The sequence below is a fragment of the Dunckerocampus dactyliophorus genome, chromosome 3 (genome assembly GCF_027744805.1).
Source record: "Dunckerocampus dactyliophorus isolate RoL2022-P2 chromosome 3, RoL_Ddac_1.1, whole genome shotgun sequence".
Lineage (NCBI taxonomy): Eukaryota > Metazoa > Chordata > Actinopteri > Syngnathiformes > Syngnathidae > Dunckerocampus > Dunckerocampus dactyliophorus.
In genome coordinates, this window is record NC_072821.1 from 4,547,996 (window position 1) to 4,562,747 (window position 14,752).

The 14,752-nt window shown below is 42.4% G+C and overlaps 1 protein-coding gene across 1 annotated transcript; it reads left to right on the plus strand.

Annotated features, from left to right (window-relative positions):
* Positions 1–387: 387 nt before the first annotated feature.
* Positions 388–14,422, plus strand: mmp2 (matrix metallopeptidase 2). Its single transcript, XM_054771651.1, has 13 exons — positions 388–716; positions 805–1,031; positions 2,257–2,405; positions 4,118–4,246; positions 4,535–4,708; positions 5,055–5,228; positions 6,787–6,960; positions 7,031–7,186; positions 7,256–7,382; positions 9,621–9,757; positions 11,082–11,241; positions 11,318–11,427; positions 13,439–14,422. The coding sequence occupies exons 1-13, from the start codon at positions 564–566 to the stop codon at positions 13,540–13,542; spliced, it is 1,974 nt and encodes a 657-aa protein (XP_054627626.1). The 5' UTR covers positions 388–563; the 3' UTR covers positions 13,543–14,422.
* The last annotated feature ends 330 nt before the right edge of the window (positions 14,423–14,752 follow it).

Genomic DNA, 14,752 nt, shown 5'->3' on the forward strand with positions numbered 1-14,752 from the left:
CGTTTACCCTCGTATTATACTCCTGACTTGAATCGAAATGTAAACACACTGCTTTCATTTGTGTTACAGCAAGAGTGGGGGAACAAGGCATGGATATATTATATATGTATTTGTTTTTAAGTTAAGTAATACATGACATTGTTCCATTGCTGTGCAAAAATGATGACATCAGCATAAGTCTTTACGTGTGGCTAGAACTATAAAGCAAGAAATGAACTAACATATGCGCCATGGCATGCAAATACACGTTATAGTCACTTGTTACACTGCAAATCTGAAGCATTAAGTCATCACTGCCCCCAGTCTGTGCTCTGCTCTCTTCACTGTTCTGAGGCTGCGCACCAGAGAGAGCGCGAGAGAGAGAGAGAGAGAGAAAAGTGCATATGCAAGCAAAAAGTGAGAAAGTTCATAGGAGTCGAGGTGCAGGATGTCCCACTAAGGAAAAGAAAGAAAGAGAAAAAAAGGAAAATTCTCCTCCAGAAGAGCAGCAGAGGAGACACGAGCAAGAAGGACCGCAAGAGACCAACCATTAAAGACATCTAGAAGAGTTTTTACAAACAAAAATGGGTTTTGTGTCGCAATTTAGCAGGGCTGGGATTGTCCTCAGTGTGTTTTTGCTGCACTTCATCAACTTTAAAGCAACATCTGCAGCCCCTTCTCCTATCATCAGATTCCCTGGAGATGATACTCCCAGAACAGACAAAGAGGTTGCACTGGTAAGCTGCTTTTTAGCCCATAATGCATCATTTTAGCACCCTTTTTAAAGTAAATTTGACATATTTTCCCTACGTTGTCGTCTTCCAGCGCTATCTGAACAAGTTTTACGGGTGCCCACAAGACAGATGTAACCTGATGGTGCTCAAGGACACCTTAAAGAAAATGCAAAAGTTCTTCTCCCTGCAAGAAACCGGAGAGATCGATGCCAAAACTGTGGAGACCATGAAAAAGCCCCGCTGTGGCGTTCCAGATGTGGCCAATTACAACTTCTTTCACAGGAAACCAATGTGGCAGAAGAAGGACATCACCTACAGGTCAGAACCTGGACTTATTCTGTGTCAAATAGCATGTTTTCATGGGAATTTTGTATTGTTGACAACATGCCTGGCTGCTGGAACAGGTACAAAATGTTACTCCAGATCAGGTTTTCCCCAAACGTTTTAAACCCAATTTACAAAATATGGCTCCCACTGCCCTAAATTACTACACCGACTTTAGCACTTCAGCTGCACACAAACAACTTCAGAACAAACCTGCACCTTACTGGAGCAAGCAAAAAAGGTCCACCCATGCATGCGGCTCAGTTTCCTGTGGGAAGGGATCATGCACATCTCAATGTCACAGCGCATGTGGGAATTCATCTTTCCCCTCAGTGAACCACAGCTCTCCCAGTGCCGGCAGCACTCATGCATGACACTCCCGCCACTGTGCTTGACTGCAGGCAAGACACAATTGTCTTGGTACATTTAATACTGTGCAAGACTTCCCACACATCTCACGAGACTTGGGGATCTTGTGAGATTTAATCTCAGTCAGTGTCGTTGAAATTGTGCTGTGTGGTTGTGTGATGATAACCGTAGAACAGGAAACGGGACTTATTGCGACAAAACGGACTGTGTTCGGCCTTGAAATGTTTGATCGAGTAAAGTAGTGGTGTACACCTAGCTGGAGAAGTGCTACTAGCACTAAAGCTACAAAAATGCTGTTATTGTTTTGTTTGGGACATACTCACACAAGCCCAGACTGAACACTGCTTTGTTTTCAGCATTTTCAAGGTTTAAAACACCATTATCTGGTAAACTAACCCCCACATTGACACAGTTTTCAGTTTTCCAGTCCAAAACCGACCCTAAAGGGGCCCTTGCATGCAAAAATGCATGATCTAAAATGTGTTTACATATTGAAATGGACCACAACTTGTCCCAGTTTGACCCCCTCCCCTTCCCAACCCCCCCCCCCCCCCCCCCAACATTCCCCAAACACCACCCTCCCATCCAGTGGACCATGAAGTGCATTCTTACAGTCTGTGTGTGTGTGTGTGTGTGTGTGTGTGTGTGCGTGTGTCAGGTCTTGTGTTATGGAGGTTTCCAACAATGTGCAGTTGGTTTATCCAGATGAGTGGTTTTATGTACCCCAGGGTGTCTGCCTGGACTATTATTCACCACAATGATTCATGGTCAGAATTTTGCCCCCCCACACCCCCCAACTGAATTCTTTTTCTAAAATCCTGCTTCCCTTGACTTCATTTTCACTCTTCAGAATCCTGGGCTACAGCCCTGATCTGGACGAGGAAGTCATCAATGACGCTTTCTTCCGGGCCTTCAAAGTGTGGAGTGACGTCACGCCGCTCTCGTTCGACCGCCTCATGGACGGAGAGGCGGATATTATGATCAACTTTGGACGCAACGGTACAGGACTCGTGAAATTACAATAGGACAAAATAACAAAAGGACAAAGCTCGTTAGACTGGGTTCATTTTTTTCATCCTTAATAAAGATTTTGACTGCATGAGAAAGTGGAAAGGAAACCGTAGTTTTTTTTTACCACACGGCCATTTATTAACAAGCACATTGCACCAAACAGCAGCAACAGAACCAATGTTGTATTGTAATAGTAGTAAGGAAAAGCACGACTCAGCCAGCATTAATAACCGCTAATGAGTTAGTTGTAAACAACAATGCAGCAAGTTTAACACCCTTGCGTTTCACACCAACAGATGGGTAGCGTAATCGACATTTTAAAGCGCATGTAGAGGTAGGTAAAGCTGCTGGATGCTGACCGCTATGATACTTCAAATGCAGCTACTGCCATCTTGTGGCAGTAAAACTAAAACTACTGTTAAAGCCGATGTTTATTTGAACTGTTCTCTGTTTTTTGAGGCCGCGGTGGTTATTAGCTTTTGCAGACCACACACCCAGCGACTATGGAAGACTCGGTTCATTGAATAGAGGCGTTAATTGAAGCATTTACAGTATATCAATACAGTAATCCTTTGTTTATCGCGGTTAATTGGTTCCAAACCCGACTGTGACAAGTCGAAGTACAATTCCTTAATTATAAACAAAATATTTTGGTAGTTAGAGCATAGAAAACCTGTTTACGACCTTCTACATGTTTTTTTTTGCGTTATTAGAGCCCTCTCTAACACCCCTATAGTCACTTTTACACTTGTATAACCAAGTATGCTAGACATGATGACAGTAAAGAAGCCATTTAAGACATACATAAAACTCATGATTGTGTGTGTTGCTGTAAATGTTTCCCGATGCTAGGGGACAGGAAGTGAGGTTGGGGGTTCAGAGTTGAGTTTTAGCTTGACGTGGGTTACGGCCGCAACAGCAGCACGCGTTAGGGATTATTGTGTTAGGTATTATTAAGTCAAACCTGCAATTAAAGACTGTTGTTCTGGCTATCAAGTCTGGTGCTTGTGTGTCCCACCGAACTGACACCGAGTGACCAGCGTAGAATACAGAACCACATATCATCACAATGGTTTTGAATTCATCTTTGGAGTCTGTTATATATTAATTTTAGTTCATTTAGTCATTTTTATGCTTGAGAATGCTTAATTTTGGCAAAGAATATGTACAATTTACTGAAATATTTTTATTTTATGACTAATAACTACGAAACATCATGACTTGTTAAGTAATATGTATTTGAAAAACATGACAGCGTGAAGCCGTGAAATTCAAAGTGTCATGTGGCGAGGGTTATGAGAAATTGACTCACCCAAATTTTAAAAAAAATTTTTTTTTCACATTTTCAGGGCACAAAGCGTTGCGTACCGTGAGTATACGTGAGCTACAGTGCTAACGCTACAGTTACATGTGAACAGCCACATCATTCTAGGTTAACAACACAACATGATCAAACGTACAACTTCTACATCCGTAGCTGACTCACAGATAGTTGGCAGAGCTCCATGCTTTATTTAAGATGTGTAGAGAAGGCTCTTTTTTTTTGACAAAGCTGTCCTTCAGTGAAGTAGCGAGCATATACTACAGTATATGTGTACATGTACATGTGTATGCGTGTCTTTTCTCAAAAGTGGAGCAAACAAGTGAGGGAGGGATATGTCATGTTTGGTGCTTATAAACAGACTGTGTGTCATCAACAGAACATGGTGACGGTTACCCGTTTGACGGCAAAGACGGCCTCTTGGCTCACGCATTCGCTCCTGGACCGGGAATAGGTGGCGACTCCCACTTTGACGATGATGAGCAGTGGACGCTGGGAGAGGGCCAAGGTAAAAAAACGTAAAATAAAAACACAAAAACTGTGTTAGCCAACGTGCTGCACCTCATCTGACATGCAAAATTCCGACAGAACCAAGATACTTTGTCAAGGATTGTTTTGTTGTACTTTGCGGCGCCGCGCATGCAAAAATCCAAGCCAATCTGGAAGACGAACACAACGAAAAGCTCCCACTTGCACACGCTGACCCAGATAGATGTGCAGTGCAGATCTCTTCATCAAACGGCGGCAAATCTTGCTCGAGATCTTGACCGACGTGGTGAAATTGTTGTTCTAACAGTGGTGAAAGTGAAGTTCGGCAACGCGGACGGAGAGTTCTGCAAGTTCCCCTTCCTGTTCATGGGCACCGAGTACAACAGCTGCACGTCTCAGGGTCGTGACGACGGCTTCCTGTGGTGCTCCACCTCCTACAACTTCGATGAAGATGGCAAATATGGCTTCTGTCCTCATGAACGTAGGTTACATGAGAGAACATCGCATGTATACACTCGCACAATTACTGATAAGTTTGTTTGCTTCCTGTGTTTAATGTTGACCTTAGATGCACTCCTTGAAGCACGAGTCCAAACGGTAGTGAATTATTTCTGTTGGGCAGACAGAAAGTAGGCTGCACTGTCTGCCAGGAAAGTGTTTCTCGTCCAACTTTCTGCCCCACTTTTGGGGAACTAGGCTTTGTCTTGTTTATCAGTGTTGTATTGCATTGTTAGAACATTAGCACATAGAGTATACCTTCAAAGATACGTAAAACTTGTTTTTCATCATGTGAACACGACCTTCTGCAAGGATCCTTTGCATTGCAGTGCTGTTCACCCTGGGCGGAAACGGCGATGGCGCCGCATGCAAATTCCCCTTCACATTCCAGGGTGAGAAGTATGACGGATGCACCACCGCCGGAAGGGACGACGGCTACCGGTGGTGCTCCACCACCGAGAACTACGACCAGGACAAAACCTTTGGCTTCTGCCCCGAGACCGGTTGGTGGTATTTTCTTCCTCTCTTTGATTTTATCCGCTGTTTACTGGCCTGCATGATTGTCTCCAGGGAGAAGCTCCATTCTGGGATTTCCGGACTTTCTTATGCTCTGCTGAAGGCCTGTAGAACTATTTTAGGTTTACACTTGGTTAGGATGCTTCTACTGTAGGTTCCAATCTTGGCTGGACTGTGTTGGATTTTGTGTGTTGTCCGTGGATTCTGACATCCCACACAAAAACATATATGTTGAAAACAACTACTGTAATTCTATCTGTGAATGACATCTGACTGGCCCAAAGTTGAGCTTAAAAACTTGGCACTTCTGTCCCATAAAGGGTCTTCCAGTTGTGCGGTGAGTCCTTAAAAATTGCAGAGTGCTCCTCTTATATAGAGAATCTTTGACTAGCATTTTTGGCAGTTGGCCCTTAAAAAGAGCAAAGCTTTTTGAGTAGTGTTTTTTTTTCAGTTAGCCCTTAAAACAGCAGCACATTCCCGGCTGTCAGAGCATTTTTGCCCGTTTTGGAGTGCACAGTGCTTCTGTCATACAGAGGATCTTTGGCTTGTGTATTTCTTGTCCATTAGATCTTAAAGAGGTGCGTGTCTCTTGTCATATAGAGGATCTTTGACTACAGTTTTTTTTTTTGCAGTAGGCCCTTAAAAACAGCAGAGCGCTCCTGCTACGTAGAGGATTTTTGACTGGTGTATTTCTTTAGCAGTAGATCTTAAAAAGAGCTGAGCACTCCTGTCATATACAGGATCTTTGAGGAGCATTTTTGCAGGTTCGTTAAGAACAGCAGAGCGCTCGTTTTATGGAGGATCTTTGATCAGTGTATTTCTTTAGCATTAGAGCTTAAAAAGAGCTGAGTGCCTCTGTTATATAGAGGATCTTTGACTTTTTTTTTTTTTTTGCAGTAGGCCCTTAATGTCAGCAGAGTGCTCCTGTGATATAGAGGATCTTTGACTAGTATTTTTGGCACCAGGTCCTGAGAGACACCAGAGTGCTCCTGTCATTTAGGGGCTCTTTGACTAGTGCAGTAGGTCCTTAAAAACAGCAAAGCGCTCTTGTTTTATAGAGGATCTTTGACTGGTGTATTTCTTTAGCATTAGAGCTTAAAAAGAGCTGAGCACTCCTGTCATATACAGGATCGTGACGAGCATTTTTGCAGGAGTGCTTGAAAAAAACAGCAGAGCGCTGCTGTCATATAGAGGATGTTCAAATAGTGTTTTTGCAGTACTGCTGTGTAGTAGTGTAGTGCAATGAAAGACTCCTTTCATATAGAGGATCTTGGACTAACATTTTTTTGCAGTAGGTCCTTAAACACAGCAGATCGCCCCGTCATATCGATGATCTGTGACTTGTGTTTTGCAGTAGCTGCTAAAAACAGTGACATCGTCTTAAAAGCCATCTGATAATCAGGGCTTTGCTGACTTTGGTCAGAAGGAGGGTTCAAAGTTGGACTGTAAAGTCCTGAAGTCAGGGTTTTAGGGTACAAAAGCAGAACCGTTCTTTGCGAATGTGAGTTGCCTTTTAAAAGGTGAAACTGTCGTTGGTCCTTGCAGCCATGTCAACAGTCGGGGGAAACAGTGAGGGCAGCCCGTGCGCCTTCCCCTTCACCTTCTTGGGGGACTCCTATGAGGCGTGCACGTCGTCTGGCCGCAGCGACGGCAAGATGTGGTGCGCCACGACCAAGAGTTACGACGACGACCGCAAGTGGGGTTTCTGTCCAGACCAAGGTAGGGCTTGACAGTTCTTTGTTGAAGCACATCTGCAAAGGAGATATTTTATCCGGTGGGTTGTTTCCAGGCTACAGTTTATTCCTGGTGGCTGCTCACGAGTTCGGTCACGCCCTCGGCTTGGAGCACTCTCAAGACCCTGGTGCGCTGATGGCCCCCGTCTACACCTTCACCAAAGACTTCAGACTTTCCAGTGATGACATCAAGGGCATTCAGGAGCTCTATGGTGAGAAGAAAATATCATTGTTTTTATTGTAGCCCAGGGAATAACAATTCACCTTTGTATTATGAACAGGCATTCCTACAGACAAACCTCTACCTCCAACCCAGGGACCTGTTACCCCTATGGACATCTGTAAAGAACCTGTTACCTTTGATGCTGTCGCTCAAATTAGAGGAGAGACCTTCTTCTTCAAGGACAGGTAGCCACCAAAACTACCGTGTTTGGGTGTATTCCTGTTTTCTCTGAGCTGGATCCTCCCAGCCACTCGGCAGCTGCTGGTTGTTTCATCAGTAGCAACCATACAGTATAGTTATAAGCCGTAAAAACTGCCTACATTGCTTTGCAGGCGCCAGTGAGTAATGTAAGTAGTTACTCATACAGCAGTAAAGCGCTACATCAGTCTTCTTTGGAACAGAGGAGGAAGTTGTTTTTGCTGAGACTCACACTATAAAGTAAAAACAAGCTTTATGATACAAACAATCTGCAATAGTCTGAAGCAAACAGGCCAACCCTCAAAATGTGCTTTTATCCTGCTACATGGTGCCCATGGAAGCGGTGTAGCTCACAATCTCACAGAGATTCTCTGGCTTCAAACTTTTTGGCTCGTTCTCTGGAAATCAAGCTGTGCTGAAACTTGAGTCTGTGTGACGCATGATGCTCAAAGGAGTCCAAGCACATATTTGGAATTTAACAGTCTGACTAACCTTAGATTCTTGTCAATGCATTTCTCTCATAGTATCCCACTGCAGACCAATCCAAAAGGCCAGGCATGCACCCTGTATACATGACATATTCTTTGTCATGGCAAGCAAACTCTAAGGGAACTTGTATTTTTTTAGTTGGCAAAGCAAAGTTCCGCACATCATATGTCTTCGTGTGTCGTCTGTACGGCCAACGTGTGTCTTTTGTACGTTTTTCTGGTGTCAGGTTTGGGCAAAATGTGATTTCTTTTTTCGTACATCGCACTTGCGGAGTTTGTATGTGTGTCGTGTGGCACACGTGCACCCTACAGGTATATACGGAATTAGTGCGGCTAACGCATTTCGTACGTCCTCCTTGCGTGTCGACTTACACAATGCACTGTTGTTATGTGCGGATCGATACTGAAATATGGATACTTCTGATATCAGCTCTTCATGCTCTAAAGTCAATTCTCAAATCAAAATATCGATACTTGTGATACTTCAGGCATATGATTTTGTCCCCTGTTTGAACCTCAGTATACTTCAGGGTTTACAATAAGTCAATGTCTTGTATGATTTTTGCTACCTTTTGAAATACTACTAAAATTTACCAGACACAATAGGTGTATTTGCACAAAGTATTCGTATCGGATTGGTATTGCCGATACCAGCCTGAATTTTACCCGCTATCGGATCATGGATGAGAGAAAAGGCAGAGAGGGAGGAGAGAGAGTGAGGGTGAGCGATGATCTTACTCCTTCTCCACGAACAAATGTCCACATGTCCACGTCATAAAAAAACATATTTTGGCACGTACAAGTCCGTGGCGACCCGGCAGTTCTTTATTTGACAGGAGCCAATCATGAACTATGAGGAAACTCACAACGAGCTTGTCAACCCATCGGAAATCGCAGGAGGCCATTACGCAATACAATCTGACTCACTGTGTCATCTTAGATCGAAGGCTAAAATCATCACACAGCAACTTAACACTCAAAAGGCAGCTTAGAAATATACAACAATGTCCCAAATATACAATAATGTCCCATTTCTTTCCAGCAGGTCATAAATAAAATTGTGTCCTGTCATTTATCTTTTTGTTAAATAAAATACAGAAAAAAATTACATATTTCACAAATAGTTGCAAATGGATTAGTCATGATTAATTCATTTGAAACCTGTGATTAATTTGATTACAATTTTTAATCATTTGACAGCCCTAATTAATACAACTAACAAGACTGTACTAAAATAAAGTCGGAATACTGTCAACTAAAATAATCATGTCAAGTAAATATATATTCGCAAAACATACTTTTAATATTAAAAAAAGTAAAAATGTCATGAATAAGATAAATATTGATATTACACCAGAAAAAATCTCTAAATATTACAAGAAAAAAACTCAATTTGCAATCATGCAAACATTTGCTGTCACTTCACAAATTTGACCCATCCTCTGCTCTACTTTAAAACTGGCACATCTTTTTGCCTTTCTAAAAACTGGGTCAGTGGAAAAGCGTTTGGGAAGCAGTGGCGGTTGTTGTTGTGCAGCTTTATTGCAAATCCAGGCAAGATGGCTCTTGTTCCACTGGGTAGCCTCCAGCCTTTAACGACAACCAGATGCTCATGAATCAGGCCTTTGTGGCTTACTCAGCCAGTGGAGCCCCTACTACTCCCACACTAAAACACTGAGCCCACCTCTACACCCCCCAGACCCCATTTTTAACCACCCATTCTCTTCTTTGTGTCAGGTTCCTGTTCAGGTCTGTCAACTTCAGAGGCAAGCCCAGTGGGCCTATGCTGGTGGCCACCTACTGGCCGGACCTGCCTAGCAAGATAGATGCCGCCTATGAGAACCCAGTGGAGGAGAAGACGGTCTTCTTCTCAGGTTGGATGAATAAACTGCTGCTTTCTGGCAACATAGTGTCAGAAAGAAGTAGTTGGATGACTTTACTTTGAACGGTCAGCTCTTTCTGCTCTTCGAAACATCATGGAGTCATTGGCTGACTCTTTGAGGGGAACATCACAATGTACTTATTAGTGGTTCTTGATACATTTTTTGTGTTTTACTAATGCAATAATGCTCTTGCTTTCCTGTGGGATTTATATAACATGTATCAGCTGTGAAAACACAGCTAGCGATGCTGTTGACTGGCATTTGTCGATCTGTGCCTTTTACACAGAACCCAGGAAAACGGGACATTGCCGAGACTGCGTGCGCTTTTACCATCAGATAATTAGATGCTTCCGGTGTGACCGATAAAATGCTTTATTGACCCCCAATATAAGACAGTATTTTTCCCTTGAAAGAAGTCTGAAAAAGATGAATCCTCTTCTATTCGGGGGTTTTAGTTTACATGAAAACCAACAGGTGGTGCCAAGCCATCCCCAAGCGAGTGAGATCTTCTTCCTCTCACTCACACACACGCGTGACCTTGTAAGATGAAACCCAAAAAGTGCTGTTAGCATGTTAACAAAGTGTTGGACTCTAGCCTATTTATCTGTCACTTTTCCTGCGCAAAGTGGAAGAAGAGTACTGTATACACAAATAATGCTTTAAAGTTGTTTTTTTTGCACGTTTACAGGCGGCGGTGTCTGTACTTATTTGAGTTTTCCGCACAGATCAAGGCATAACTGGTCGAAGAATCATGTCGCTTAGTTGTTAGCGTTGGCATTCTGAGGAACCTCTTCTTCTGCTCGACTTGTTTCGATATTCGGCAACGGAGGTTTTCATCCTGTCACTCACGCGTGCCGGCGACCTGGAGAGACGGAGCCTTCTAAGTGTCTTACAGGTTGTTAGCAAGTTAGCAAACAACACTAAAGAATTTATGATGCTAATTTGAAGATTATGGTGATCAATGAAGCAAAGTGATCACACAACCATCCAGCAGAAAAAATCTTAATTATGGCTTTGATTTTGTCCAAAAACAGGTCTTGAAAAAAGAACGGTGTCAATTTTGACAAATAGATGGAATATTTTTGGCCATTGGGGTTGTAAACAGTAACTGACCACTTTCACCACTAGGGAGAGCACTACTTGTTTGGCTATATGAATAACAAATGACCCTTAACTCACTGTCTGTCATTGACGACACATAGAAAAACTTCCCCACTAGGTAGCGCAACTACTTTTGTGTTTTTATCCACTTGGAAGGCATGAGAACATGCACAAGTTGTGTTGTTATTGTAGCTGTTGTCGTGCTTCCTCCCAGGCAATGAGATGTGGGTCTACAAGGCCGACGAGCTGCAGAAAGGCTACCCCAAGAGGCTCAGCAGCCTGGGTCTCCCAAGTGACGTGGAGCAGATCGATGCTGCCTTCAGCTTCAGGAAGAACAGGAAGACTTACCTCTTTGCTGGGGACAACTTTTGGAGGTGAGGAACAAAACAAAAATATTTACCATCTCGGTTCTGTGATTGGTGTTACAACTGTGTGTCCTCATATTTGCAGATATGATGAAAATACCAAGACAATGGACAGCGGTTTCCCCAAACTTATCGCTGAATCCTGGAACGGCATCCCAGACAACATCGACTCTGCCTTCAGTCTCAACGGAATTGGTATTTTTTTCTGTTAGGTGTTTATGATATGTTCAGGTACTTAAACTGCATGCTAACACATGACTCTTAATGTTAGCTTTGCCTGGTCATGAAAAGGCGAGTACATGCAGGGTGAATTTCAGGAATGCATGTCGGTAAAGACCACTGTCGGGCTTGGATTGGATGGGAATATTTTGCCGGTGGCACGTGACCAGGGGTTTTTCCATTGCGGCTCTCCTAATATACGCAGCATCAACATCTTGATATAAAGCAAGTCTGTGCAACACGACAGGCGAGCCTCTGTCTGCTTCCATGATGAGCAACTTTCAGGGAAGCTAGAACCAGCCTTCATTCATCTGGGCCATACACTGTGCCGATTAAGCCCCGAGTCCAGAGACTGACTTTTGATGATTTAGAGTCTTGTCGGACGTTGTGAAACGATCAACGACTGGCCGGTCCGGACTTTTTATAAAACATTGGATGCATCAGAAATTTTTCTAACACTTGAAGCAGACTTGCGACAGGATCTCCCAATTTTCAAGGCTTTTTTCCGTCACAAGTGGAAGATATACAGTACATATACAAATCACGTTTTAAACGTAGGCCTGTTCTTTCCGTTTTCCTTGAGCATGTTGCTTTGTTGTTTGTATTGGTTAGTGTTAGCATTCCAAAACGTTGTTCTACCTGACAGTCAATAACAGTTTGAAACCCAGGCGACTGTCGTCTACAAGGACTAAGTGGAAGCGTGGCGACACCAAAGATGCTTTCAACGCAAGAGTGAGAGTGACTGGTGTTAATATTCACACGTTTCTTGCTGCCCTCCGTCTCCTCTTGGATAAAATGTGTCCCCTTAACGGAAACAAACACGCAGGACTCGTTCTCCTCCAATGTTGTTGTTGTTTACCTGTCTTGTTTGGACTGATGCATTCAATACTGCTTGGTTTTTGTGTTCACTCATGTTTTCTTGCTGCCCTCTGTCTCCTCTTGGATAAAACGTGTCTTCTTAGACAAGTACATAACGGAAAACCCCCCATTGTTGTTGTTTGTCAGTGTGTCTTGTTACAATTGATCCGTTCAATGGTGTGTGGTTTCCACACTTCACACGTTTCTTGCTGCCCTCAGTCTCCTTTTGGATAAAATGTGTCACCTTAACGGAAACAAACAAACAAGACCCTCCTTCTCCTCCATTGTTGTTGCCGTTTGCCTGTCTTGTTTGTACTGATTCGTGCAATGTTATTTGGTTTTTACAGTCCCTCCGTTTTTTTTCGCTGCCCTCAGTCTCTTCTCAGATAAAATGTGTCTTCTTAGAGAAGTACATACAGGAGACCCTCTATTGTTGTTGTTTATTAATGAGTCTCGTTAGGATTTATCCGTTCATTGGTGTGTCGTTTCCATACGTCACACGTTTCTTTGCTGCCCTCAGTCTCCTCTTGGATAAAATGTGTCTCCTTAATGGAAACAAACACACAAGACCCTCCTTGTCCTCCATTGTTGTTGCTGTTTACCCGTTCTGTTTGAACTGATGCGTTCAATGCAGTTTGTTTTTTGCAGTTTTTCCTGCCCTAACCCTCCTCTCAGATAAAATGTGTCTTCTTAAAGAAGTAAATACAACAGACCCTTCGTTGGTGTTGCTTGTCAGTGTGTCTCATTAGTACTGATGCTTTCAATGTGGTGTAGTTTTTGCAGTTCCTCGCCCTTTTTTTGCTGCCTTCAGTCTCATTCAGTCTCATATAATGTGTGTCTTTGGAGACGTAAATACAGGACACGCTCCATTGTTGTTGTTTTCGAGTGTGTCTCATTGGGACGATGCGTTCAATGCTGTTTGGTTTTTGCAGTGCCTCAAATTTTCAGATTGCCGTCAGTCTCCTCTTGAATAAAATGTGTTAATAGAATGCTCCTTAATAGAAGTAAATACAAGAGACCTTTGTTCTCCCACATTGTTGTTGTTTGTTTGCGAGTTTGGTTGTTCATCACACTTTACCGAGTGCAAATGTCTCATACCAAAGCCTTTCCTGTTTTTGTCTTTGGCCAGATTACAGCTACTTCTTCAAAGGCAACCACTATTTCAAACTGGAGGACAGCAGCTTGAAGATCGTCAAGTTAGGTGAAATCACAAAGGACTGGCTCGGCTGTTGAGCGTCTCCCAAAAATGCATCCGGATACTGCCTGTGACGAGGACATTGCCACGCTAACCTGAGGCCTACTATTGGACCTTCTACACCATGAAACTCGTCAACATGATACTGATGATCCATGTTCCACGTGTTATGCCGATGCACATTTGCTACACCATGTATTCATATTTTTTTTGTTGCTGTTGTTGTATTGTTGTTTACTTTTACTGTAGTTTTGAACCGAGACATCAGGTATGTCCACACTGCATTGAACGCAGTGCTTCATTGTGCTGTGAGATGAGGTTGTTGTGAACAGTATAAGGAATTCATGTAGATGAAGTGTTTAAAGTAGTTTTTTATATACTATATATATAAATGTATGTTTTGACTAGTTAATTTGCTAATAGTTGTGCAATACATTTGAAAAAATGACTTTTGCACAATCTTTTTGACCGAATATGGTGCTTTTTGAAACTTTTTTCTTTTTTTTCTTTTCAGAAAATGCACACAATCGGGTGTCAAGCTAATGGAAAACATTACTGTGTAGTTTTAGATGACTTCTTTTAATTTGACACCCATTTGTAGATACATGCATTTTATTTTCTGTTTGTTTGAGGATGTCCGAAAAGGAATATTTGCATATTTTCCCCTTGTTAGCACTTTTATAGGAACTTTGTTTTATTTTTGACTAAGGCACAGAGAGATTGAAGGTACAGGTTGCCTCTTGAGGTTGTGTAGGTTTGGTACTGCATAAGTATTTCTAAAAATGTTATTTCACTTTCTCCTCGAAAGTTGTCAGTTGTTTGTTTTTGTGTTTGGTTGTAATGCTTATGCACTTTGTTACTGTCAGCAATAAAGATGGTCATTTTAACGTAATATGGAAACGTGTATGTACTGTATAACTGAATACACTACCATACGAAATAACACTAATTATACTTGTTCATACAGTACAAGGACAGACTGGGCAGTCGTAGCCTAAATAAAAATTAATTTTGCGCCTCCTGGTGGACATTTCTCTAAATAAACATAGCTCTCATTAAAAAAAAAACACTGTGCTGTGTAATATAACCTGTGCTTAATAATATGTGTGCGACAGAAGTACTGTTTTACATCCTTGTGACTGCCTTATTGGGGTTTTACAAAGGTAAAAGATAGATGGATTGATAGATATACTTAATTAACCCAGTGAGGGAAATTTAGGTCTTCACGCAATCATATTCACCCAACAC